At 36.4% G+C, this 24,612-nt stretch overlaps 1 protein-coding gene across 1 annotated transcript; it reads left to right on the forward strand.

The window, feature by feature from the left end:
- Positions 1-43: 43 nt before the first annotated feature.
- Positions 44-4,132, forward strand: RPA3 (replication protein A3). Its single transcript, XM_025929706.2, has 4 exons — positions 44-345; positions 1,663-1,737; positions 2,885-2,993; positions 3,774-4,132. The coding sequence occupies exons 1-4, from the start codon at positions 247-249 to the stop codon at positions 3,854-3,856; spliced, it is 366 nt and encodes a 121-aa protein (XP_025785491.1). The 5' UTR covers positions 44-246; the 3' UTR covers positions 3,857-4,132.
- Positions 4,133-24,612: the final 20,480 nt, after the last annotated feature.

Raw genomic sequence — 24,612 nt, forward strand, 5'->3', positions numbered from 1 at the left:
GCGGAGGACCCGGGCAACTTCCGGGACGCTGCGCGTCACTAAGCAGCCGATCCCCATTTCCGGAAGCAGCCTTCCGTGCTGGGTCCCTCCACTGTACAGCTCGAGTTTGATCGAGATTTCTGCACGTTTGATTGGTGGAGTGAGAGTGTTGGTCTCCGCTGATTGGTGCCGGCGTCCCATAGACGCCGCGGGGCTCACAATTTCTGTCGTCTGTTTCCCGCCGGCCGTAGGTCTCGCACCGCAATCATGGTGGACGTCATGGAGTTGCCCAGGTCGCGCATCAACGCCAGCATGCTGGCTCGGTTCATCGACCAGCCGGTCTGCTTCGTAGGGAGGCTGGAAAAGGTGCGCGCGCTCGCCGCCCTCGGCTCCCCGCTTGGTAGCCGAGAGGAAGGACCCCGTGCCCGCCCGGGTGGCAGCCTCTGGGTGTGAGGGAGGGTGAAGGAAAACAGGCCTTAGAACATTACAGCGCTCCCGATTGCTTCATTTTGCGCAAGGCGACTGTTGGCACGCTTTTTAGCTACTGCAGCCCCATTTTGGCGCCACATTCATGGCGCGGGATCGCGACCTTTTAGTATGCGCTCCGTTCTAATTCTAGCTCCCTCCACTCTGGTTCTTTTTGTATTTACATAAAGAAAATTATAGACCTGACTCACACATCTACCTTCTGACGTCTTAATTTAGCTAGTCTTGACTTCTCTATTTTTCTAGTTTCCTTCTCATGCAATTTTGTCTCTTCTCAATCCTCGTTTTCTCATTTAGGTCACGTCGCCATAAAACATTCTTCCAATGTTTTACAGCACATCTATGTCCCTTCCAGATCCTGTATCAGTATGTTTTCTTACTCCAGTGTTAAGAGTACATACAGAGCTTTCATCCTACTGATGAAAAGCAGACCCAAAGCTTCCCAATCAGTGAACCGAGAGAGCTGAGGAAAAGAAAACTACTAGAAAGGCTTAGTAGTTCATTTCACCCCCACATCCTCTCCGTGAAATAGGTGGTGTTCCGACTTCACAGGTAGGGAAACTGGGTAGGAGTGATGTATGGTTAAAACGCTCACTGCCACAGCAAGTAGCAAAGCTGGCATTCAAACCAGATCTGACTTCACTCTTTACATCTAACAGTAGTTCTAATACTTCTAACAAACAGTTCTCGCTTTACTTAATCATGCTTAATTTTTTGGTTTAAGATTTTAAGTAATCTATACACCCAAGGTAGGTCTGGAACTCACAACCCTGAGATCAAGAGTGGCCACTCTCTACGGACCGAGCCAGCCAGGCGCAGGCATCATGCTTAATTTTTAAAATAGACCCTCCGGTGGGATACATACTATTTAAATCATGGGTGCTAGTAGATCTCACTTTTAGACAGTATGGACCCTATTTAATTTGTTGTTAGTGCAGGGTTACCAGATTTAGCAAATAAAAATACAGGATATATTTGTACTAAAAAGTATTGTTTATCTGAAATTCAAATTTAACTATGTGTCCTTTCACCAGATACAGTAACACAAGATTATAATTTGAACCAAATAAACCGTTCCAAGAGTGTTTGGGTCAATCTGCTGATCTTTTATCAAACTTTTAACATTTTTAATGAGATTTTAATGGTTTTGTTTATGTGGTTGTTGTTGTTTTTTTTAATTTCGTGTTTCTTTTTTAGATTCATCCCACTGGAAAAATGTTTATTCTTTCAGATGGAGAAGGAAAAAATGGAACCATTGAGTTGATGGAGCCTGTATGTTTAAGTATTAATTCTATGTATCTTATAGTTAATTCTTCATCTTGCTGATGTTTCTGAGTCTTGCAGTGGATGTATAAAGCATGGACCCTATTTAATTTGTTGTTAGTGCAGGGTTACCAGATTTAGCAAATAAAAATACAGGGTATATTTGTACTAAAAAGTATTGTTTATCTGAAACAAAATAGCTTGATGAGTTTATAAAACCTCCCTGCTCTAAAGTTAAACTTTTGTCCTGTTCTTACATTATAGATACCTTTACGTTTCTAACCAATGATTCTTTGGGCTCCATGATTTTCTAATTTTTAAAGTATCACCTTAACTGGGTGACAATTCCCATTCCTATCAAAGACCATAAAATCACATTAAAAAAATCTCTTAAGTCATTTTTTTCCTTTCTCAAGAGTTTTACATTTTTTTAATTCTATTTTCTATTTTTGTTTACATGTACTTTTAGTTATCACTTACTGTTCTTACATTTAAAAAATTTGTTTAAATGTTTATTTATTTTGGGGAGAGAGAGAAAGAGAGAGAGAGAGAGAGACAAGGCATGAGTGGGGAAGGGGCAGAGAGAGAGGGAGACACAGAATCCAAAGCAGGCTCCAGGCTCTGAGCTGTCAGCACAGAGCCTGATGCGGGGCTAGAACTCATGAACCGCAATATCATGACCTGAGCTGAAGGTGGTCGCTTTACTCACTGTGCCACCCAGGCACCCCTGTTTTTATGTTTTGTTTATTGTACTCAATTTTCTTGTTTTTTTATGAAGACAAATACATGTGCTGTTTAGTTAATATGTACAGGACACACTGCACAAGATATAGAAACTAGAAAATTCCTTTCAATGTATCCTTTTAAACAAGTACTCCTTGTAGAAAGCGGGACATTCTCAGTATCTTTAAGTGATTTTGTCTTCAACTTGAACATTTAACTGGATCTTTGGACCAGAAGCTACTGCTAAAGGTAATTGAATTATGACATGCTGACATTAAGTACTCAAACATTTTTAACAAATTACAATTCAGTTTTTATGTTGGTAAATTTGAAAATGATTATGTTACATAGAATGAAAGATGAGTAAACTGTAGCACTGTTTCCAAGTTATCACCTTGAAACCCCAAGTTGACAATTTGTTCTTTTGTGTCAGCTTGATGAAGAAATCTCTGGAATTGTGGAAGTAGTTGGAAGAGTAACAGCCAAAGCAACCATTCTGTGTGCATCTTATGTCCAGTTTAAAGAAGATAACCATCCTTTTGGTAAATAAAGCATTCTAGTATTTAGAAATTTCATGTAATTAGGAGGAAAACAATTTTATTCTTAACTGGAGATGTCTTGGTCTTCAGTCTCAATCCTGCCATCTTTCAATTTCTATAGAATTTTCTCATCCCAAAGGAAAATAGGAGAACATTTTGGCACACTTTTTTTTTTTAAGTTTATTTATTTTGAGAGTGCACACACGCACATGCAAGTGAGTGAGGAAGGGGCAGAGAAAGAGAGGGTGAGAGAGAATCCCAAGCAGGACAGCGTAGAGCCCAATTCAGGGCTTGAACCCACGAACCGTGAGATTATGACCTGAGCCAAAATCAAGAATTGGATGCTTAACTGACTGAGCCACCCAGGAACCCCACTAAGCAATGCTTAAGTAAACTCAGTAAAGATTAATATTTGTGGGAAGAGAAACTTAAAGAACATGGCAAACAAAAATAATGTCATCAGGCTTTTTGTTTTAACATATGGATTGAAAGCATTAAATAATGCATAATGCCTTAAACACAACCAGGCAAGAACTGTGCCTGTACATTGGATATGAAGATGAATAGTCGCCTATACCTTGTGTCTTATTTTTTAGAACCACAGGTAAATAAATATGACGATCTGCATCTGTTTTAGAAGACAGATTGTGAAAATAAGACCTCTAAAAGGGAAAGAAGAGAAATAAGTAGAAATCTTTTAGATAATAAATGATGTTACATCTTTCCATTGTAGATTGTGTTTGCTAAAATGTTTTTGTTTTGTTTTCTTTCGTTTTGTTTTAGATCTTGGACTTTACAATGAAGCTGTGAAAATTACCCAGGAATTCCCTCAGTTTTTTCCTTTGGGAGTTGTGGAGTATGATTGATCTTGATGAACACGCTGACGACTGTTAAAAGAAGCCCCTGATATCTGAGGATGAGATTTCTGTGATTTTTAATAGTTAATTTGTTCTCTTTTTAATTTCACTTACCTAACTGTATTTAGATATTGCAATATCTCACTTTTGACGGAACCTATCTGTATATTGACAGTTCTCCTTTAAGTCCTCGTAAAGACTCACTTCTCTGGTTATGTGTGGTCAGGTCAAATGCAGTTGCCTTGAGTTTAGTTTTCTGTTTTATTAATAAAAGCTGAAATGGTACATGCTGTTGATCATTTCATTCTAACTCTTTTAGTCATGTATTCATTCACAAACTTGGAATTTCATAGCTATAAGGTCAGGCTTCAAACTGCCAAGTAAAACTCTGGGCCAACTGTGTAATGATTTTCATTTATTAAAGGCAATCAGAATCCTACATCTTTTATATTTGTGAGTACCTATATCTGGGTTCTCCAGAGAACCAGAACCAAATAAAACATATACCAAAACTATTGTATGGATATACCCCTTTTATCCATTCATCATTTGGAAATTTGGGTGGTTTCTACCATTTGAATATAATGAATAATGCTATCATGAGCATTCATGGATAGGTTTCTGTGTATACATATTTTTTATTTCTTTTGGGTATATACCTATAAGTGGAATTACTACATCAAATGGTACATATACTTAAATTTCTGAGGAACTGCCAAATTTCTGCAAAGCAGCTGTAGCATTTTACATTCCTAGCAGCAGTGTTTAAGAATTCTAATTTCCCCACATCCTCACCAACAGTTACTATAATCTGACTTTTTTATTATAGCCATCCTAATGGATGTGAAATGGTATCTTATTGTGGTTTTGATTTGCTCTGTTATCTTTAAAACTACCGTAAGCCACTCCATTGCCCAGAACTTGAATATCTCCAGTCCTTTTCACTGCCACTGCCCCTGTAAGTTCAGACAATTGTCATTTCTCACTTGAACTATTGCAACAGCCCTAAGTGTACCTGGCCTTCCAGTTTCCTGGCTCTTTGTGTCTCCCAACCAATCCAATTGCATTAAACACAGTCATAATCATCATACTATAAAGTTCACAAACCAGACAAGTTTAGAAAAGGGAAAACCTCCTGGGAAGTTTACAGTGGAGAAATATGGCCAATGTTACCTTAATGAAGTGATCAAGGTTGACATCACCAGTAATGACATGGCAGAAATCACATGCCCTCTATAATGTGATTAAAAAGGCACTTCACAACTCTGGTATTTTTTTCAAAAACGCTTAACACCAGTCTATTCCTCAGAAAATATCAGACCCAAATTGAAGAACATTCTATAAACTGATCAGTAGCCTTCAAAACTGTCAAGGTCATGATAAACAAGAAAAGAGAAACTCAGCAGAGAAGACTAAGCCTGGATTGGTTCCTGGAACAGAAAAAGACATCAAAGGAAAAACCAGTGAAATCTGAATAAAGTCTGCAGTTTAGTTAATATAATATATACCACAGTTGGTTTCTTAGTTTTGACATAGGTACAATGGTAATGTAAGGTAGCACTAAGGGGGAAGGACTCTGGGTGAGGTGTTAGACAAGAACTCTCTCTCACAACTTCTCTGTAAATCTAAAATTACTCCACAATAAACCGTATATTTAAAAAAAGATGAACAGTCTCCAGAGGCTCTCCACTGACGACCCGAGGTCCACATTTCCAATTAACAGCTGCCCTTCACAATCTGACCATGTCTCACCTGAGTTCTGAAACCTACTCTCCCTTGAAACTACTGTCCATCCAGCACCGATCTGCTGTTCCTGGAACACACTAGACCCTTTAAGACCTGGTGCCACTGAACTTGGTCTCTACTCTGAATGCAATGTCTAGAAAGGAAAACATTCTCTACGCTTCCCTAACAGACAAGCAGAGTTAGTTACTCATGTTATATTTCTTTCTTTATACCTCTTATCACACTTAACTTGCTGATAACCTTTTTAATTTTCAGATAAATTTATTATGCTTATCTATTATAAAAATATATTTAATATATAATTTATATGATGCTTAATTGTGTTAATATATTTTACATAATGTAAATACATGTATTAAATACATGTACACATACAGTAGTTCCCCAATCTTTTCCATGGGAAATATGTTTCCAAGACCTCCAGTGGATGTGTCAGATAGTATCATCCCTAACTCTACTGTTCCTTCTTATACACACATACATACATACCTATGATAAAGTTTAATTTCTAAAGTAGGCACATTAAGAGATTAATAATAGCTAATGATAAATTAGAACAATTAGAATATACTGTAATACAAGTTATGTGAATGTCATCTCGCTCAAAATATCTACTATACTGTACTCACCCTTCTTGTGATGATGTGAGATGATAAAACGCTTATGTGGTGAGACGAAATGAAGTGAATAACATAGACACTGTGACATAGCCTTGAGCTACTATTGACCTGAGGATATATCAGAAGGAGGGTCATCTGCTTCTGGACCGCAGGTAACTGAAACTATAGAAAAGTGAAGCCATGGATAAAGAAGGGACTACTGCACACATATTTAAACATTTCAAAAATCAGAAAGTCAAGTTCCTAGTGTCTCTCCAGAGACAGTGCTATGGACTGATAGATAGCTTTCCAGAATTTTGACTATGTAACTGTCTATATAGGGCCTCAATATACTGTTCTGCAACATGCATTTCTCCTATAATACGTCTTGGCAATTGACATACAGAGCTATCTCAACCTTTTTAAAAATAATGGTTGCAAAATATCCATTGTGCCAAGTGTTTCCTCATTTATTGAACCAGTGCTCTAGTCTTCCTCACTAAGGAGAGGTGTTTATAGATGAAAAAAACAAAACAAAACAAAACTGTTTTACTGGTATTTTTTAATGCCTAACATAGTGTATGAATAAATTAGTCCATCCAGCCTGGTCTGAGAGTCAACAAGGCCAAGGAGACAGCCAATGAAGACTGAAATCATAATAGGTGAGGTGACAAAGGACAAGAGACAAGAAGTTCAGAATATATTATAATGGATTCCGCAGGACTCAGTGATTATGCTAGGAATTAAACAGAGTAAGAAGCACAGATGAGGTCGGTTGGCAAGCAGGCAAAAAGTTTAACACAAATTAAGAGATTGATAGGATCTTTTAGTGACGATGTCCAGAAGATTACTTGGAAATGTAGGATCAGACAGAGATTTGCGAGACAGTCTAAAATATTTAAAGTTGAGTTTAAGGGATCTTCCCACCTCTTACCTGAAATTTCAAAATCCAACATGGTTTGAAACCCCAAATCTTTTCCCTAGATTTGGGACAAAACTCATTTGGCAATAAAACCCATTAAGAAAATTAGGTTCCTCGTAGTCTTTATCCCACTTACTGTAAATACTCATATGCTTCGCTGCAGAAATATTAATATGTTTGGTTAGAGGGTGCTGCCTTCGGGGTGAGGGGGTGTTACATAACATATGGCAGATGCATCCTATGACTTTTCCTAAAATGCAAAAATTGAGTTAATCTGCCCCAGGAGTTCCAAGTAAGGTATCGTTTCTAAATCAAAGAACAGCACACCAATTGAGAGAACCACAGAATGAGTGATACGACCTGGGGGGGACTGTGCACTTACGGAACAGCAGTGGGAGAGTGACTGAGTCAAGAAAAGGGCCCTAACAATGCCTGACACTTAGTAAGCACTCAATATTTACTCACTGAAAGAATACCATGAAAGGCAAGGAAGCAGAGCTTCAAAGAGTCGTCAAGAATGTTCAAAGCTCAATGAACAAGTGAAGATAAGGACTGAAGATAAAACACTGACATCACTAACATGTATCACACTTATTTCTAAGAAGACTTAGGCTATGAAAGTAAAAAGGGAAAAATATCAAAAAAGGACATAACAAGTATGAAAGCACTCAATAGGAAATACAAGTAGGCATTAAATTTAGCTCCAGCTGTCCAGGAAACCTAGGAAAAGGAAGGAACAACAAGCCATACAATTTTCATATCCTTAAATCCATTAGAACAATCAAACTTTTCCGTAAAATTCTAAAAGGAATATATCACACATAATCTAATGTGAAGTGTGATGAACTATAAAACCATTGTCTTCAGTCGTAATTTTACAGATGTTCTCCAAATGATCTTTTTTTTCCTCATCTGAAAAAGGCAAAATTAAAACAACTCAGAAAGCATCTCTTAATAGGGTGAGTTAAATGGTTTGAGTGATAAACTAGTATTATTACTAAATTCATAGAATTATTGTCTTTTAAGATATTCATTTAATATATATATTGTTACTCAATAAACATTTTGTGTCAAGTCCTGGGCTAGAGATACACATACATAATGTCCCTGTCCTCTGAAATGTCAATCTATAACAGCACAGCATAATCTCTAACGGTGTCTTGACTCAGAGCTATTTAATATTTAATTGGTCTAAGGTTTCAAAGAAATCCACCATGATTCTTTAGGTTCTATTTAGTAAAACTACAACTCAGTTTCCTCCCTTACATAATTCACATGGCATTTGATTCTGATCTACTGCTGAAAGAAGATTAATAATCTGATACTACAGGTTATCTGAAAAAGATGATGCTAAATCCAGAGTAATAACAAAGCATATGTTTTAAGTTACTTTTTAATTGCGATGTTGGTTTGAGGGAAGCCACCTATGGTCTTTATGACCCCAATCTGACCTACAGCATAGGGTTTGAGATGGCTAATTAAGACCAGAGGTGTAGACGATGAACAATTTATAGTGTAATACATTCATCTTCACTGCAAGGATTAAATTTGTCATTAGCATGCCATTGGTTCTTCTTTGTGTATTACAAAATGCCAGAAGCGAAGTGCTATGTTCTGTTGCATTTCCTCATCTTTTTTTAAAAAAAGACTTGGACTGAAAAAATAGTGGCTTTCACGTATGAAAAAATTTTTTTTTCTACATAATTATTTCTGTAGATGGGGAGTTAAAGGACAACCATAGCTGTGGACTTTATATAATGCAGTATTAAAGAGGCAAAGTTGAGAAAATTTTGAGACAGTTCTCCAACAGTGAGTGCCATAAGTTGAAAAGAAAATATATGAACCGTAAGTGTAATAGTTTTGGCAATACCATAGATGACACTGTGACTTAATTAGCCTCCATTTTAAAGATTCTATTCATTTTTCACAGGAGTTTGAAATATTACCCAGGAAAATAATTTTGGCTAAGACTCTCTTACCATAAAATGTTATGGTAAGGTAAAGTTTATTTAGTAAGAATAGGCTTAAATGAATGGTTTCATTTAAAGATCTTGGTATCTTGTCACTCTAAATCTTGAAAGATAATCAACAAAGAGAAATTCTTCTGTTGAATAATTACTGATTCAAAAGCTAAGACATTTAATATTCTTAGCTTAGGTATTTATTTAAGAACTAAGTATTATTTAGACCTTAGTATTGATTTTCATTAACTCCACTTAATACACAATGATCATATAAAGCCAAATTGTGTCAAATAAATTTAGCATAACCCTAAGAAAATCAAAATCAGTGTCTCATTTCACTTAAAACATCTTAATATTTTGTGTACTTTTGAGAAACTATGTATTATGCAAACATTGGGCTTGATGAGAGAATACATCTTTTTAAGAGATACACTATTCTTTTTCAGTGATCAGGGTCCCACTGAGTCAGTTATTTCTTTCATATGGCTCAGAAATGTTATGCCTTAGTCATGTATTTGACCTTTTATAAGAGGCAGACAGTGGACCAGAGGCTCCCTCCTTTTGGAATCTCCTCAGAAATGACTAAATGTTTTCCAGATGAACATACTGTGGACCAAGGGAGGAACTAGGAATTAGAAACCATTGCCTCAAAATCAGGGGAATTTGTAGACTTCTTTTTTCTTTTGGAAGCTGGTGACCTGGAGGAATTGACCCACTGAGCAATTTCCTTCACCCTCAGCAGTATGATTAAGTCATGAAAACAACTCAAGATGAGATATGATATTTATTTCTATCCCACTTGTTTCTAAAAAAAGAATTTAAGACAGATGCAAAGGTTTCTATCCTTTCCCTGTTTCCCCATCATAAATTCATACAATATGACTTCCCCAAATGTGAACTTGAGTTACCAGTGGAAATAGAATAAGACAGTCAGACAATTGATTGCTGTCATTTGTCACAGGAACATTAATCTGCTAAAACTGGCACTAATATCCTGCTCTAGACCTTCTTAAGGAAAACTTAAAAATAACATTCCAAAATGAATAAAATATGTTCTATGTTGCTTTTCTTCCTTTATCATCTATATTATAACCTAAATGTATTTGGTATACAAATTTAATAACATTTTTAAGCAATACAAAGTATACACATTATATCAGTATATATGAACTCAAAAACTATAAAGCTTAAACAAAAACAATGCTTCCCGTTTAACCTGATTTACAATTGATTCTTTGAGCATTTACTTAAAGGAAGAAGAAGACAAAAAGAAAAAAAAAGAAGAAGAATTAGAAGGCCAAAGAAACATTTGTAAATTTCATGTACAACTGGTAAAAGATACCAGTTACATATACATCTAGGATTCCTTGATAGAAAGCCTGGAAAGGATTATAAGACACCATATGTACCATATACCTGTCGGTATGACTCCCTAAATTGCCTAGAATACATGATATTTGGCTTCTGTAGTTTTAAAAATAGGACTAAAGATAAGTTATCTGATAAACTATATCATTGGAAATGAGGCTAAGAAACTGCAGGGACTCGGGGAAATAAAATAATTTACTGACAGCCATTTGCAACATCAGAACATGGAGGGATTTATCTGAAGTACATTTCAGAAATGAATGGTTTGGATTGATGCATTTGAACTTTAAAATTTTTAATGAATTAAAATCATTAAGTCAATGACATTTAGAAACAGTCAGACTGCCTTCCCTGTTTTCAACAGATTCTAAATTCAGCTACATGTGTCCTGTGATCACTATATCTGGTTACAAATAGCAATAATTGTTGCAAAGCAAATTACATGGTGGCACAGGAAAACATTCCCCCTTCCAGCAGAGGGGAGAGTAGATTACCTCACTCAGATAGCCTGCAGTTTATATAACGAAGATTACAGACTTAAAAATGAAAAAGGAATGTACGCTAAAATAGAAAAACGATTTCGTGAAAAATAAAAAGACAGATTGCTTTGTTTAGGGGAAAACTTCTAAAGCGCTGATGAGAAACTTTAGATACACATATTTAAGTGATTGTGAGCTATGGAAACTTGTTACTAAGAAACGAACTTACTCATTTCCATAATATTCATAAGAATGCAGGCATGCAAATAAGAGTTTTACCCCTATTGGGCTTGGATATATTACAACATATTACAATATGCATTTCACAATGATATGGTATAACATTATACAATTAATTCCATTTATATATTATAAACATAATAATGTTACCATTATATACAATATGTTATTACAACCTGGAAATGGGTCATTTCTACTTAGCTAAAGTACACAGATGAAAGTGTCACATATGTTAGTTTTCACCCATGCATTTTGGTAAGAAGAGGCCAAGAGTACCCAATTTAAACTACTTCAGGAAGCATTTTCATATAACTAACCTCTAGAGGCTGCCACATACAGGGGGATTACTGCAATAGAGATTTCAATAAATAGACCAAGGAACCATTTTATTTCATCTATGGCAGTTTATTCCTTTAACTGTTTGTCAATCTTTTAAAGTCTTAATCTGATATATATTAAAATTTCATGGCTGAAGCTTCTCAGTCAGGATTCTGGAATGCCCTCCCTCCCAGAACCCAACAACCCCACCAAGAATCACCAGTAATGAGAAGACCTTAAGTGTGCTGTCAGACTTTGTTGCAATCTCTTGTCTGCCTCTCTAAAATATTTCTAACTCCACAAGGGTAGGAATAGGATGCAGAAAACTCAAAAGATAGTGGATAAGGGTGAAATAAACTACCTCAATCATGTGAATAAATTCCCCATTCAAAAATTAAGTGAAAAAGTCTTCACAGTAGAAATGTGTTCCTGAATAGCCCTTAGGTAAACAGGAGGTAAAATTTTCAGTAGGATTCATTCTACACAAATCAGCCAAGTTTGGTCACTTTGGCCCGTTATATATATCCCTATCCCTAAATACATGACTTGAGGGGCGCCTGGGTGGCGCAGTCGGTTAAGCGTCCGACTTCAGCCAGGTCACGATCTCGCGGTCCGTGAGTTCGAGCCCGACGCGGGGCTCTGGGCTGATGGCTCAGAGTCTGGAGCCTGTTTCCGATTCTGTGTTTCCCTCTCTCTCTGCCCCTCCCCCGTTCATGCTCTGTCTCTCTCTGTCCCAAAAATAAATAAACGTTGAAAAAAAAAATTAAAAAAAAAAAAAAACACATAACTTGACCTACAGTGGGTACCACTGAGACACAAGATGAATAGGAAGAACCCACACTAGGTGGCAACAAGACAATGGAGTACAATATACTAAGTAACATTATAACAAAAATTATCTCTGAACCCAGACCATCAGAGACTTTTGACAGTACTGGTAGTCCTCCTCACCCTAACTGCAACCAAACACTTAAACATGAATTAACACTCTAGATATATTGCTTCTTATTTTGAACTAAGTAAATTACCCAAAATATATTCTCCAAATTTCTTAACAGTAATAACAATAGATACCATTTTTGAAGGTTTTTGTGTGTGTGAGCTGTGTTTGCCCTTTAACATATAAGCCCCACCCCTTTTTATTTAACATATAAGCCTCATCCCCTTCTTTGGGGTAGGAGGTATTTCCTAATTTGGCTAAGGTTGTATAGCTACTAGATGATAGTCAAAACCACCACCTCTATTTGACTTCAAAATATGATCTCTATGGTTACATACTGACTGCATCCCTTGATAAAGGGATTTAAACAACTGCTTTAATGTGATCAATGTTGGACCATTCTCAATTGAAGAAGATAAAAGGAAGGAGAAGGTTATTATTATCCCCTTTTGGGTGAGGGGGCAGATGGGGTGGACCAATGTAGAGGAAAAATATTAAAATCCTGAAAATGGAGATGTGCATCAAAGGTAATTTTGAAATTTTAGAAAAGATGAATAAGGAGAGAATTGTATCGAAATCAGGGCTTTCCAACATTATTTTTTTCTCAAAAGTAAAGATCAATAAGTTTGAGCACGGAAATGAGCAGGCAGTGCATGTCAATAAGTGCACTGTAAATAAACAGTGGGCAAATTCTGTGCTTACATCACTCAGAATGGAGCATACATAAATTAACACATTTTTAAGATTTCTACCTTCCAGATGGCCATAATTAGAATTTTTTTTAATGCCAGCTATTGAAGATGTTGGGGGAAAATAAGCATTTTCTATACCAATGATTTATAGGAAAATGGTTTATAACAGAACTATTTGATAATAGCTATCAAAATGTAAAATGCACATAACTTTTGGCTCAATAATTTCAAGCTCTATATTGTATCTGACAGTTACGCTTACCCACAAATACCCAAAGATATACTAGCACAGATGTTCCCTGCAACATTATTTGTAAAAACGGCAATTGGAAATACCTCAAATTGCCATTGAAAGGAGGATATATCCATATAATTGCATACCATTCAGCTAAAGAAAAAAAAGTAGGTATATATGGGCTAAGGAAAGTCTGCAAAATATATTTTTAGGTTAAAAAAAGTAATTTGAAGGAAAATTTACAGAGCATGATTTTATCCACATGAAGAGAGGCAACGACTGACACAGACACAGAGAGATACAGTCTATGTAAAGAACATTTCCATACGTGTATATGAACTTTAAAGCAGCTTCCTCTGGAAAGTAAAAGTTGGAATTTTGGAAGGCAGCATGTAGATAACAGGGATAATGGAGCAAAGGGCTGAGATATTTACTTCCATATTGTACGTTTTGTAATTTTTGATTTTTCATGAGCCTGCATTATTTTTGTAACAAAACTTAGCTTTAAAAAAAAATCACTGAAAGCTCATATAATATACATTGTACTAACAAGGAACAGTTCATCTGGTCTAGTTCATCTATGAAACAGAAAAACACTAGACTTCACTCAAGAGATCTGAGAGCTAGTTCCAGCACCTCCCTGAATGACCCTGTAGTTTTCTCCCCGTTCTAACCATTCATGATTTAAAAATTTTTTTTTTCAACGTTTATTTATTTTTGGGACAGAGAGAGACAGAGCATGAACGGGGGAGGGGCAGAGAGAGAGGGAGACACAGAATCGGAAACAGGCTCCAGGTTCTGAGCTGTCAGCACAGAGCCTGACGCGGGGCTCGAACTCACGGACCGCGAGATCGTGACCTGGCTGAAGTCGGACACTTAACCGACTGCACCACCCAGGCGCCCCTAACCATTCATGATTTTAAATAGTTTATAAGTAATTTTCCAAATCAATGGTGAGGCAAAAAATGGGAAACATGAATGTTGACCGGCTGATAGCTGCTGCCTTGAATGTTACTATGCTTGAAAAGGTTTGGAGGGAAAGCAGGTGATTGATAGCAATCTGTGTCAAGGGTCTTAAAGAAGAGTGGGGTTGTTCACTCACAGCAGATCAAGCACAACTTGGCCTAACCTGCTCATCTCATGGTGAGTGAAGAGAATTATTTGTCAATCAAGAATTTTAACATAAAAAGTAAGTTTGTTAACGGTCCACTTATGGAACTCTTGTTTCCATGTGTTTTTTTTTTTTTTCATATCACTGCAGTCCTTCCTCTTACTTTAACCATATTCTGCCCACTTTCCAAAATACAGGTCTCATCCCATCTATGTGCTGCCTACAAGAGACTCACTTCAGACTTAAAGACACATGCAGACTGAGAATGAAGAGATAGGAAAACATTTACCATGCAGATGGAAGTGAAAAGAAAGTTAGGGTAGCAATTCAAATTGGACAAAATAGACTATTTTTTTTAACATTTTTATTCACTTTTTGAGAGACAGAGACAGAGCATAAGCAGGGGAGGGGCAGAGAGCCAGGGAGACACAGAATCTGAAGCAGGCTCCAGGCTCCAAGGTGTCAGCACATAGCCCAATGCAGGGCTTGAACTCACACACCATGAGAACATGACCTGAGCTGAAGTTGGCTGCTTAACCAACTGAGCCACTCAGGCGCCCCAGACAAAACAGACTTTAAAACAAAGTCTGGGGGCGCCTGGGTGGCGCAGTCGGTTAAGCGTCCGACTTCAGCCAGGTCACGATCTCGCGGTCTGTGAGTTCGAGCCCCGCGTCAGGCTCTGGGCTGATGGCTCGGAGCCTGGAGCCTGTTTCCGACTCTGTGTCTCCCTCTCTCTCTGCCCCTCCCCCGTTCATGCTCTGTCTCTCTCTGTCCCAAAAAAAATAAACGTTGAAAAAAAAAAATTAAAAAAAAAAAAAGTCTGTAACAAAAGACAAACAAGGACACTACATAATAAGGGGACCAATCCAAGAAGAAGTTATAACAATTGTAAATATTAATGCATGCAACATGGGAACACCCAAACACATAAAGCAGCTATTAACAGACGTAAAGGAAAATATTAACAGCAACACAATAATAGTAGGGGACATTAACACACACTTACATCAACAGATAGATCATCCAGACAGAAAATCAACAAGGAAACAAGGGCTTTGAATGACACACTGGACCAGATGAACTAACAGATAAATTCAGAACATTGATGGAAGACACTGAAGTTGACACAAAAAAATGGAAAAACATTCCACACTCATGTATTGGAAGAACCAATATTGTTAAAAGGTCCATACTACCCAAAGCAATCCACGTTTAATACAATCCCTCTCAAAATACCAAAAATATTTTTCACAGAAGTATAATAGATAATCCTAAAATTTATATGGAAGCACAAAAGACCCCAAATAGCCAAAGCACTCTTGGAAAAGAAGAACAAAGCTAGAGGTATCACAATCCCAGATTTCAAGATTTACTTCAAAGCTGTAGTAATCAAAACAGTTTGGTACTGGCACAAAAAACAGACACATAGATCAATGGAACAGAATAGAAAGTCCAGAAATAAACCCATGCTTTTATGGTCAATTAATCTACAACAAAGGAGGCAAGAATACACAACGGGAAAAAGACAATTTCTTCAACAAATGTGTTGGGAAAACTGGACAGCTACTTGCAAAAGAATGAAACTGGACCACTTTCTTACACCATATACAAGATTAAACGCAAAGTGGATTAAAGACCTAAATGTGAGACCTGAAACCAGAAAAGTCTTAGAAGAAAACATCAGTAATAATTTCTTTGATTTCAGCCATTAAAAGCATTTTTCTATATATGTCTCCTCTGGCAGAGGAAACAAAAGCAAAATTAAACTATTGGGACTACACTGAAATAAAAAGCTTTTGAACCACAAAGGAAATCACCAAAAAACCAAAAATGCAACCTACTGAATAGGAGATGTTTGCAAATGATATATCCAATAAGGAGTTAGTATACAAAATATATAAAGAACTTACACAACACCAAAAAAAAAAAAAAATCAAACTAAAAATGGGCAGAGGACCTGAATAGACATTTATCCAAAGAAGACACATACAGATGGTGAACAGACACATAAAAAGATGCTCAGGGGCGCCTGGGTGGCGCAGTCGGTTAAGCGTCCGACTTCAGCCAGGTCACGATCTCGCGGTGCGTGAGTTCGAGCCCCGCGTCAGGCTCTGGGCTGATGGCTCAGAGCCTGGAGCCTGTTTCCGATTCTGTGTCTCCCTCTCTCTCTGCCCCTCCCCCGTTCATGCTCTGTCTCTCTCTGTCCCAAAAAAATAAATAAACGTTGAAAAAAAAAAATTTAAAAAAAAAAAAAAAGATGCTCAACATCACTAATCATCAGGGAAATGCAAATTAAAACAATATCACTTTGCACCTTTCAGAATGACTAAAATAAAGAAACACAACAAATAACAATAGCGAGGATGTGGAGAAAAAGGAACCCTTGTACACTGTTTGTGGGAATGCAAATTGGTGCAGCCACTGTGGAAAACAGGTTCCTCAAAAAATTAAAAACAGAATTACGATATGCTTTAGTAATTCTACCACTAGGCATTTACCTAAAGAAAATGAAAACAGTAATTTGAAAAGATATGTGCACCCTTATGTTTACTGCAGCGTTATTTACAATAGCCAAGATCTGGAAAGAACCCAAGTGTTTATTGATAGATGAATGCATAAAGAAGATGTGGTACACACACACACACACCAGAATATTATTGTCATAAAAAAAAATGAAATCTTGCCATTTTCCACAACATGGATGAACCTAAAGGATATTATGATAAGTGAAATAAGTCAGGCAGAGAAAGACAAATAGGATATGATTTCAGTCATATGTGGAATTTAAGGAAAAAAAAAAGAAAAAAAGAGACAAAACAAAGACTCTTAAATACAGAGAATAAACTGGTGGTTGACAGAGAGGAGGTGCGTAGGGGGATGGGGGAAATAGATAAAGGACATTAAGAGTACACTTATGAGCACTGAGTAATGTATAGAAGTGTTGAATCACGATATTGTACACCTGAAACTAATACAACACTGTATGTTAATTAAACTTGAATTAAAAAAAAACAAAACAAAATACAGGTCTCAGTTATCTACACCAACAATTTTTGGGTAAAAATGTCCTCTACTTAGTCCTCAAAGCAGCCTTTTCTAGTTTCTTAAAATATACACAAACCAGAAAAAGACTGAAACTCACAATACCATCACCAACAGCCTAACTTCTAAAATCTGGAATCTTAAGTATAGAGCAGAAGGAGCTGGAATGAGAAAGAGCTGTGATGGCTCTCTTTCTTTGTATAACAAGTCCTAACTCTGAAGAAAATGTGCATGTGTTTTGATTGGGTGACAAATATAATGTAGTTCAGGTAGCTGTCTTAATTTTGAGGTAGGTAAACAGTTGGTCTTATGAAATTCAGAAGACCCTCACATCCATCACTCCACCAATCTGACCACCACTCAACTCCCTCTTCAGGATGTTTTTAGGTGAGAATAATGTTCCAATTATACAAAACGAGTCTTGGGATTCCCTTGTATGATGAACAGTTCTGATGGCACTAATAATTGATTCCAGAAGGTACCTAATGGCAGTCTAACCATGTATCTTTATAGAAATCACTCCATGCACAAAAAGACTATGCCTTGGACACCATGATGTACAATCAAATTATCTTTATCACATGGCATTTTTCCCTATCACTGAAATACACAGGTAGGTCCCCACTCCAGCAGCCAGATTGAGTTGTCTTGCCTAAGACTAGAAATGAGGAGGAAAGAGGAGTAACTAAAACCCCACTAACATTTACTGAGCTCCTACAGTGTCAAGTCCTTTCCCTTGGGTGTATCACACTTCACCCAAACTGCAGTCCATCACTTTTCTCTAGGCCTGTGCTGCCCATCACTCTCTGCCATCTGTTTTAGACATGCAGACCACATCACCAAAACATCTAAATGATGTTTTTTTTCCCCATTCTCACATCTGCTTGCTGAAAAATAAGTTTCATTTCACTGTATCAGAGTACCATTTGTCAATCTATATCCTTCATCTTCTCTCCTTTCTGATTAATTCTGGCCTTTCAAAAATGTCTTAACTCTACCCTTTTACTTTTTCTCTAACATCAGTAACTTGGCAAAATCATTGCTCACCATTGCATACAAGTTACACAATTTTGTAAGTTTACATTTCACACAATGCAACAGTGATTAATAAACGGAATGGGTTTATTCTCTTAGTGGGTTCCACTCAAAACAAAACTGAATTTTGATGCCTACCATGTTTCCTTCCTCAATCTAAAGTTGTATGATACTAGCTTACAAGCAAAAACAAAACAAAACAACCTTACCAGGTGTGACAGAGTGACTGAGAAGGGATGATTTTGTGTTATTTTTAATGCCGTAACTTAATTATTTTACTTAAATGCTAATCGATTGTCCAAGCACAGCCTTCTAGTGGCAGAATCAATTTCAATAATGATGCTGATGGCTGCAATATGATCAACTGAAGCCTCTGCCACTTGGTACAAAAGAAGTGGAGATGATAGGCAGCTCATTAATCATTTATCCCAGAGATGAATGTGTTCAGTTGCTGATACGGGGCTGTGGGTGAATGCTGCCAAAATGAGAAATGTCAATTGTCAGGCCTCATGCATAATAACAGTGGAGCTATTTTTAAGCTTCTTTGAAGATTAAAGTTATGCTCTTTTTCCCTACAGTTCTGTCACATATGCTTGGCAATTTTGTTCTATGAGAATTCATTTTCACTGCGTTCAGATGTCTCTGCTTGAGAAAATATACACCACTCAAAATCTAGCATGAGATATTTGAAGTTATTTAGAAATCTGTAGAATTCCACATATTGGGAATGAACTCTAAAAGAACAAAGAATTACAAGAGGGAAACCAGGAGAGGTACTGAGTAACTTCTTGGCTAATTTTTCCCCATAGGATGGGTTTTATCAGCAAGGATGACACATGATTTTAATTTCTCAGGTCCCCAGAAAGAACATATTCTATAACTGACAGAACAGTTTCTGAAACAGAGATAACAGAATTCAATAAAATAGACTTAAAAAAGTATTTGTTCGGGGCGCCTGGGTGGCGCAGTCGGTTAAGCGTCCGACTTCAGCCAGGTCACGATCTCGCGGTCCGTGAGTTCGAGCCCCGCGTCGGGCTCTGGGCTGATGGCTCAGAGCCTGGAGCCTGTTTCCGATTCTGTGTCTCCCTCTCTCTCTGCCCCTCCCCCGTTCATGCTCTGTCTCTCTCTGTCCCAAAAATAAATAAACGTTGAAAAAAAAAAATTTAAAAAAAAAAAAAAAAAGTATTTGTTCACTAAGTTAGGTGAAGGATGTTACCAAAACAACAGTTGTAGCAAATGACCTCAAGGATCTCCCCCCACAAATCTCCAATTTGTGTCTAATCCTTCCAGTGGAAAATAATGTTCCCTGCCTAGAGGAGTATTCTTTTTTAGAAGCCAGCAGTCTCTCAGCATTCACTGAGTCATACTCACTTTTCCAAAAGGAATTTCATGTATTTCAGAAATCTATATATCTTAAAAAATGGCAATTTGTTCTAAGAGTCACAACTGATCCTACATTCCACTTTTGAAGAATGGAAGGGAAAGATAAGATTTAAGATGAGAAAATGTATTACTTTTGCAAGAGATACTTCTCTCACATCAAGCTGCTGAATGTTTTGCTCCATTAATTATACATCTTCATCTATTTTGGGAACATTTTATCATAAAGATACATACCCATTGTTCAACTAACAAATATTAAGTATGCCCGCTTAATACAGAATACAAATTTCCACCTTGATAAAGAAAATAGTTTTTTTAATGTTTATTTATTTTTTTAAGAGAGAGAGACAGAGCACAAGCAGGGGAGGGGCAGAGAGGGAGGGAGACAGAGAATCCGAAGCAGGGTCCAGGCTCTCAGCTATCCGCACAGAGCCCGACACGAGGTTTGAACTCACGAACTGTGAGATCATGACCTAAGCTGAAATCAGACGCTTAACCGACTGAGCCACCCAAGCATCCTAAGAAAATAATTTTTTGACATAACTAATTATATGTAATACAAGAACTTTGCACCATTCAAATGTTTACTATGAAATAGTTATCAAATTACTTGCTACTAAAAAGATAGTTTCACCACGTTTAATAGTGCAACTTCTTAAACCATCATCAGCAAAATATGTGGCTGCAATGTGATATAAATCTAATTAAGCCTGATTTCTGACATTTGCTATTTCAAACTTGACTTTCTTGCAAATACACCCATGCACACCACCAGCCCCCAAACATATGTTTGCATATATAAATGGACCTATGTAAATAATAGCTAATAATTCAGCTATTCTCTAAATAAAAAAATGTAAGACTGACAGTTTGCATGAATTCTTACACAAGTGCCTATTTCAAGTTTCTGAGACATTAATTTCTTCAAATGCTCCAGACTACCTTATCTTTATGACTTTATATTTTAAGAGCCCACCTAATTAGATTCCTACATCTGAATTTCCAGTTATGAAATTATGTTAAGGCAACATGCTTTTCATAAATTGAATGATGAAAGTCCATATGTACTGAATTACTATTGTTGCTGAGACTTCTGAAATTACATAACTTACATACATCACCAAACTTCAAGGACTTGGGTGGTTCCTTCCACTTTCCTCTTCTGCACAGCTACGTGCAGAATCAGCACAACAACAGGATCCTTGTTTTATTCTTGTCTATAACTTTAATCCTAAGGTTGTTTTTAGCAAAGCATTTCAAAACACTGGACTGTTAATAGATCAGTACGAAAACTACATTTTTGAAAAATGGTATAGACCAACTCTACTTCATTAAATTATTTCTAATTAGAAAACCATTTTTGAAAGTCCAAATTAGAAAACAAAGTAAATTGACCTTTTTTTTTTTAGCCTGTAGGAAGAGATAAGATGCTAAAATGATACTTCACAGCAACAATATTAATCTGAATAGATTTGAGTCTGTAGAAAATTATGCTTATGTCTACCATTTTCCATTAGACACACAGCTCCTCCAAGGCAACCCATGGTGCCCATCAACCCTTTGAAATCATAACCTTTAACAGTGTCCGGTACACAGAGGCACACAAAAAGCATAAAGGACTGGTTTCCTGCCACAGGCCTACAGCCAAAACAGAGGAGTTAGGAAATCTCATGAGAAAGATCTAGAAGAGAAAATACTGAAAGTCACTAACTACGTACCACTAATCTCAGGGAAATCAGAATTATTTTGTGGATCTATTTCCCAATGTGCTAAATGGAGGGCAAAATGCACTATTTCCAAATATGATAAGAGAGATAAGATTAAGAGAAAAATCCACATCTTCATGTTATTCCTATTTATTACCATAAAATATGAAATCTAAAAAAATGCTTTCAATACTAATTTTTATAACACCTTGCACCAAGGTGTTATTCTCAGAATAATTCTCAGAATGATTCCCCATATTTGATTGTTCATTATCATAGTAAGATACCATATCATGGGTAACTTTTATAGAAGTGTGTGATATGCACATTCATTTATTTGTACATTTATCATTATTATAGAAAAACTAGAGGACAGATAAGCAAGAAGAAAAAATGACACTTAAAATCTTGCTCTTGAGTAATGACCACTGTTAAAATTTTTGTAAATATTCATGTTCCATGCAAATATATTTATATGTTATACATACTGTAACTTGCCTTTCTCTTTGCTAATACCTCATGAATCTTCCTTTGTCAATAAAAGTATCTATACTATTTGAATAATTTGTTAGTATTCCCTGGACATAATAATTTCTTCACTCTTAATTTTATTATTTTGTTTTTTTTTTATTATAAACAATACTGTTATGAACCACTTCCTAGAAACATACATCTTTGTGCCCTTATCTATCCCTCAGAAATATTCCCATATATTCGCTATATCTATGTTGAAGGGTGTGAACCTTAAGGCTTTTGATACATATTGCTCTAATGTCCTCAAGAACACTTGTACTGATATATACTCTCACAAACTGTTATCTGAGAATATTCCTTTTCCACATCCATGAAAATGCAAATTATTCTTTTTAATCTATGCAGGCAGGTGAGCAGTATCCTATTGTTTTAATTAGTATTAGTTTCTGATTCAACATTTATGTATATTTACTGGCCATTTTATTTTGCCTATACAAGTTCTTGATCAAGATTATCTATTGGTTGGGTCTTTTATGAATTTGAGAATGCTCCTTATGAATTAAGGGTATTTGTCATGCATGTTGTAGTTTACCAGTTTGCTTGCCTTTTAACTATTTATGGCATTTCTGCCACACCAAACTTTAAGGACTTGGAAAAGAAACAAGATGTGCCTCCTTGTGCTTTCCTCTTCTGTGCTGCTATGTGCAAAACTGGTGGTAACATTAGGATCCTTGTTTTATGGGAAGGACTTCAGTAGTTCTCCACTAGGCATGAGGCCAGCTGTTTGAGACAGCAAAATAGAAGGGAAACAAGGGAGAAAAACAGTTCCTTTGCATGATAATAACTAAATCTAAAAAACAAATTGGAAATAAATTTTTGAATTTTATCAAATGCCTTTTACACTGAATGAGCTATTGACATTTTTTGGTGTGTTTTCATGTACTAATATTAAATAAAACCTTTCTTGTTCAGTTCATAAAGTAGTACATAGAAGTATAAAATAGTAATTAAAAGGACTAGGAAGTCAGATTGCTGCTACCTCAATCGTGGCTCTGCTAGTTACTAGCTGTGTAACCTACCACAGTGACATCGTGTCCCTATACCTCAACTACTTCATGTACAGTATGGGAACAGTAATAGTACACTTGCCTTACAGGGCTACTGTGTGGATCAAATAGGGTAATGTGCATGGAACACGGCACATAATAAGTACCAACAGTATCTATTATTCTTATTAATACACTGTTGGACTTGATGTTCACTTTACTTATTATGAATTTATCATGTTATATTCCTAAGTGAAATCAGTTCTTTGTTTTGGCAATCCATGTTATTTGATCTCTGGATTACATTAGCTTTAAAAATATTTGGGAAGCCTTCCTTCGGTCTCCATACTCAGGAAAAATTAACAGTTTACAGAAGTATTTTTGTAAAATGCTGCTTTGTATATCAGCCAAATAACCTACAAAATTTTCAGGCAAGAGGGAAAACAGGCAGACGATGTCACGGAAGGAGTCAGAGTAGCAGATAGGAGGAGATCAGATGTCTGGGTAGCCCCATCTCTGCCATGGCCATGTGGATCTCAAGGACACAGTGAGGATGCTGAACTAACACCGAACACGTCTCTCCTACCTCTGTGATGCCTCTGAGCAGATGTCTGACATATACAACTAATTAGTTCCCCCAACTTGTTTTAATTACATCTATCCCAAGGGAGAAAAAAACCTCACAGTATACTTGTTTTATTAATACTACCCACCCCAACATTTTAACTGAAATGAGTATTAAGTGTAATGAAACAGCAGAAAAGGAAGGATTACACAGAAATATGTTCTCCTAGACAAATAAAGACCGGGATTTAAGAGTTGAATATGAATACAAAAACCTCAAGTTTTCAAGAATTACCAGTCAGGTGTGTCCAGAGGTACCGAAAACTTAATTTCAATCCTTGGGTTCACTCCTGTATTACATCAAACTCCTAGATGGTTGTTTGAAGGATTTCCTCTCCTCAAAAAGCAAAAAGTATTATTCTAAATACAGTATAAACAAAAGTAGTAAGTCCTACCTCAAAAAAAAAAAGTCATAATTTAGCCAGATTTCAGAAAATAAGCTCTTGGGAAATTTTTACTTAAGAGTAAAATTATACCTCATTTAAATTATACCATATTCAATTAAAAAGACAAGTAACCAATAAAGATGAAAATAACAATAAGTATTAATCACTACCTTTTACAGAGCATTAGTATGTGACAGGGATACAGTACTTCATGTTTATTTCATCACTTAACACTCCTAATCACCCTATGAAGTATTTCTTTACTTTTTAACATAGGAGGAAATTGAGGCTCACAAAGGGTAAGTCATTTGGCCACTATACTGGGGCTAGGATTATAATCTAAGTTTCAAAGCCCATCCTTTTTAATATTTGCAGTCAAATGAATAGGTGAAATTAAATTAGGCCATATAATTGTATTCAGAATCGTATTTCTTTTAACTCTAATACCTACCACT

The sequence above is a fragment of the Puma concolor genome, chromosome A2, assembly GCF_028749965.1.
Source record: "Puma concolor isolate L17-30 chromosome A2, mPumCon1.1.hap2, whole genome shotgun sequence".
Lineage (NCBI taxonomy): Eukaryota > Metazoa > Chordata > Mammalia > Carnivora > Felidae > Puma > Puma concolor.